Source organism: Arachis ipaensis, chromosome B08 (assembly GCF_000816755.2).
Source record: "Arachis ipaensis cultivar K30076 chromosome B08, Araip1.1, whole genome shotgun sequence".
In the NCBI taxonomy this organism is placed as follows: Eukaryota; Viridiplantae; Streptophyta; class Magnoliopsida; order Fabales; family Fabaceae; genus Arachis; species Arachis ipaensis.
In genome coordinates this window covers 37,293,490-37,297,833 of record NC_029792.2, presented here as the reverse complement: position 1 = coordinate 37,297,833, position 4,344 = coordinate 37,293,490, and the positions used below count along the sequence as shown (strand labels likewise).

At 36.6% G+C, this 4,344-nt stretch overlaps 1 protein-coding gene across 2 annotated transcripts in view; it reads right to left on the bottom strand.

Moving 5' to 3' along the window:
• Positions 302–4,344, bottom strand: part of LOC107613340 (zinc finger BED domain-containing protein RICESLEEPER 1) — a 4,384-nt gene continuing 341 nt past the window's right edge. The window contains exons 2-4 of one of the 2 annotated variants that reach the window (XM_016315301.2): positions 1,365–3,353; positions 1,191–1,257; positions 302–745 (exon numbers count right to left, since the gene is read on the bottom strand). In XM_016315301.2, coding sequence (XP_016170787.1) covers positions 1,202–1,257; positions 1,365–3,333 — 2,025 coding nt within the window. In that variant the 5' untranslated portion in view covers positions 3,334–3,353 and the 3' untranslated portion in view covers positions 302–745; positions 1,191–1,201. Of the gene's footprint in view, positions 1,037–1,190; positions 1,258–1,364; positions 3,354–4,344 lie in introns of both variants that reach the window. The other variant, XM_016315300.2, reaches the window with a different exon arrangement.

The following is a 4,344-nucleotide window of genomic DNA, read 5'->3' as shown; positions in this document are numbered from 1 at the left end:
GGCCGTTTTTTACCCATGATCAAAAAGGGGATAAATATGGTGGTTTATTACACTTGCGCCAATTTAAAGCATAATCGGTAATCCCGACCCCCAAAAAAAACAAAAGCATAATCAGTAGCATGATAAAAAAAATAAAAATAGTGCCGATGACCAAAAAAATGAAACATAATCAGTACCTGGTCAATAGGACAACCTGAGAAACTAGCAAAAATGATGCAAATCCTATGTAAAGGTGTTACATTACATGTAATTCAGCATTCTTCTTCAGTTTTCTTCGGACACCAAACCATCTTACTTTCACTATCTGATAAAATGCAAAACCTAAATCACCAGACTTCATATCCAACTCAATGGTAGAAGAAGAAAATAAATCGATTATTTGTACCAAAAATACTGAATACCAAGGGGGAAAAAATCTCTTTGAATGATTAGTAACTTTTTGTTTCTTACAAGTAACATGAGATACTTTTTAACACCGCCGTTCTCATAATTTACCATGGCCGAGGTCTATTCTTATTTAATATTGGATCATTCTCTTCAAACTTTTTTTGGGGAATATTACTTTGAAATCCAACATATAAACTAAACAAAACATCCCAATCTAAATTCTAATTTTAACTGTTGTGGAGGCAGATGGCTCAGTAGAGATCAAATGACAGTTAAAATCATGCCACTCCAGATCTTCAACAATGTAATTATATCTTTTGCGAGTACACAGACCTCTTATCTCATCATGTAAAGCTGGCTACATGCATCAGATGAAATTGGTACATAAAGTTAGTAAAAGAAAAGAACTTGCTTTGCCAATGTTAAGGGCAAATAACACCCTGTACAATACTCAGGTTCACCCGAATCAATAGTCAAATGACAAATGCCACTCATCCAGCATATAGGAAAAACATTTCAATTAAATTCTAGTGTATATACACAAGCATCTACTGGCTCTTCTGAGAATATACATTGCTTCTTGATTACACAGGATAAGTAGATGCTAAGTTGTCCACACTAACATAGCTTCGTTAGTTTTGGATAAGACCTGATAGTATAAAACACAATGATAAAGGCAACCTATGAGCTAGTAGATCCATCAATCTCACAACACAGCCAATAGTTATGTTGAAAGCAAAAATGTACAACAGTGGAATATGGAGAAATTTGGAACATGTCATACAAGTTGAACAGAAGCATACCATGGAAAAAGCTAATTTGAATCAATGAGAAGGGGTAGAGCAAAATGGCTTGAGGATTGATTTAAATCTGATAAGATATTAGAGTAAAACAGAAAAGAAAATAAAAATGAATCAGTGATAAGCCAACAATCAATGATTATTCTTGGGGAGGGAAGAGAACGAACAAGTACATACCTCCTGATTCATTTTGGAGCCAATCGTGTGTGCATATTAGAGCCTGTCGTGTATCAGGATTCAATGCAGCGCGAGCAGGGTCTAGAACTCTTCCGCTGATGCCAAATGCCAATTCTGGTGCCATTGTTGACATTGGAGTCCCCAGAATATCACGTGCCATCATCGATAGAATCGGGTACCTTGGCATGTGGACTCTCCACCAGTTCAATATGTTAAAATCAGAATTACGAGGGAAAATTGGTTCCTCCAAATACTTGTCTAAGTCAGATGCCATGCTCTGACTCTGTGATGTCTCATGAAGGAATTTGTCAAACCCTTTGAGTCTATCCCTAGCATCATAACTTGAACTAGGTAAGCTGATGCCAGGCAAGGTTGAGCCTTGATCAACCATAGTTGAACAGATAGAGTATGCATTAAAAAGTTCTTTGATCACACCAGAAACTTCTTTGATCCGATCCAAAGCAGTGCTCCCATATATTTGTGAGTAGTAGTATTCCACCAGCTTCATTTTAAAGCGCGGGTCTAATATAGCTGCTACTGCTAAAGCTGTGCTGCACTTGCCCCAGTACTTATCAAACCTGCCTTTCATCTTCGTTGCCAGAGAACTAATAAAATTATCTGAACTTCTGCACCAGTCAATTAATTGGATATGGATGTCACAAATTTCAGGGAAATATATGTTTGCAGTAGGAGACCGGTTGCCTGAAAAGACATTAGTAATTTCAACTATAAGTTTCAAATATCCAGTAACTGAAGTTGCCCATTCCCATTCTTCATCGCTAATTGCGGATGAATAGGAGGAATCTTGCTCTTGGAAGAGAGCAAAAACGGTCTTGTATTCTACTGCTGTTTCAAGCATGAGATATGTTGATTTCCACTGAGCTGGAAAATCCAGAAACAGGGCCTTCTGAGAGTTAATGCCAGCTTGTTGAGCAATTTCATTAAACTTTCCTTGTACTACTTGCGAACTTCTAATATATCTGATGCTGTCCCGAATCTTTTCAATCACTTCATGCAGTGCCTCTGTGGCATCTTGAACCATGGAACTTAGGAGATGTCCTGCTGAGCGTATGTCAAGTAGTTGACGAGTGTTTATGAAAGACCTCTTCTCAGAAATTTGCTGTTTGATTCTAAGTGTAATGTCACCATCAATGGAAAAGTCATCCAGTGTTAAGGCAAACAGCTTACAATCAATATCCCATTCATTTAGACATTTAATGATCACTTCTGGAAGCAGGTCTTCAGTATGAGAAGGATCAAGTGTGACAAAGTTCAGGATCTTCTTTTGTAACGTCCATCCCTCATCAATATAATGTGCAGCTATGCACAAATATGAACAACTTTCTACTGATGACCACATTTCAATCGAAAGATTAATCCTGCCATGTGATTTGTTTATCATGTTATACACTTTCTGTTTCTCCTTCATGTAGATTTCCATACAAGAAACCTCTATACCACTATTTGGCATAAACTCAAAGAGTGGCTGAAGGTTCTTCACAAAGACCTTGAATCCTACATGTTCCACCATGTTCAATGGGTATCCATGTAATATAATCATGTGGGCAAGATCAAGTCGACTCTTCTCCTGATCAAATTTTCGACCACCAAAGTTGATGATTTCATCTTTCTTGTGTTCCGGTTCAAACTTAATGATTGTTGGCTTTATGTATTCTTCTTTCGCCTGACCTTCATCATAACTAAGATTTGCAACACTAACAGCAGTATCTTTTTTCCTTCTCTTTGCTGCAAGCAGCTGAGAGACATCAAAGTTGGACCTTTTCAGACATCGAATCAAGTGGTTCCTCAAATGAGTTGTTCCACTGTTACTTGATCCACTGAGTTTCTTGTTACAATGCACACAAACAGCATAGCAGACATCAGCCTTCCTAACCCTTTCAAAGTGATTCCACACAACAGATGTCAGCCTTTTCGGTTTCTTTATGCCTGAATCATTTGATATTTCCATCGAATAGGCAGGTAATGCTGCTTGTTTAAACAAAATTTGTATATAAGTCACCAAAGTAGATGCTATGAAATTGAAGGAATTACCACACAGAAATCACCAAAAATGTACACTGTAAAGAAGGGGAAGAAAGAAAGCATAACTACAATTATAAAGTGCCAAAGCATCAAAGGTTGGGTTAGGAAAAGCATTGTGCAATCATACAAAGCCACTATTAGCCCTACAAAATAGGTTGACACAAAGCACATAAAGAGGTTAATTTCAATGTATCCTTATAAAATATGTATGGATACAGAGAAAGGGAGGATAAAAGGGGAGAAGAGAAAATACAATAATAGCCATGTAATCCTCCATATTCCCTCATCTTCAATGGTATAAAGTATAAATAAAGTTCATAACACAAATAAAGAGATGGAAACCATTACTTGAGCCCCCATTCTCTTCCCTCCCCTTCCTTTTAAAATGCAACAAATTTTATTTTACCTTTTTGAAAAAAGGGACCAAAGACAGGTATCTTCCATGAGTTCATTTCTAACTACACTATGCTTTGATATTCAACACTCAGCAATAGCATACACACTATATAATTTATAAGTTAAGCATGAAGGTCCCTTAATTTATAGATTGCCACAAAAAATTATAGTCAATTTGATTTCCAATTTAGAACAAATCCCTCATAATGAAACCCACACGAAAAGTTAACATTCCATCAACTATATCACAAGCTCTGTGGGTTAATCATTCCTAACATAAATTCAACCACCAAACAATTTCCCACATTAAGACCAGGCATCTGGTGGTAAATCACATCACACCATGACACTGTAGGCAAGAAACATTAAAAAATAACATTTCTTTAACACACATGAATTACAGAAGTTGTTAAAGTAAAATTTTGGGAGAAGCGAAAAAAAATAAATAAACAAGGAAAAGAAGTTTTTATTTTTCTGAATAATAGAAAGAGAGAGAAGAATAAGAAGAAGAAGAAGAAGAAGAAGAAGGGGGGGGGGATGA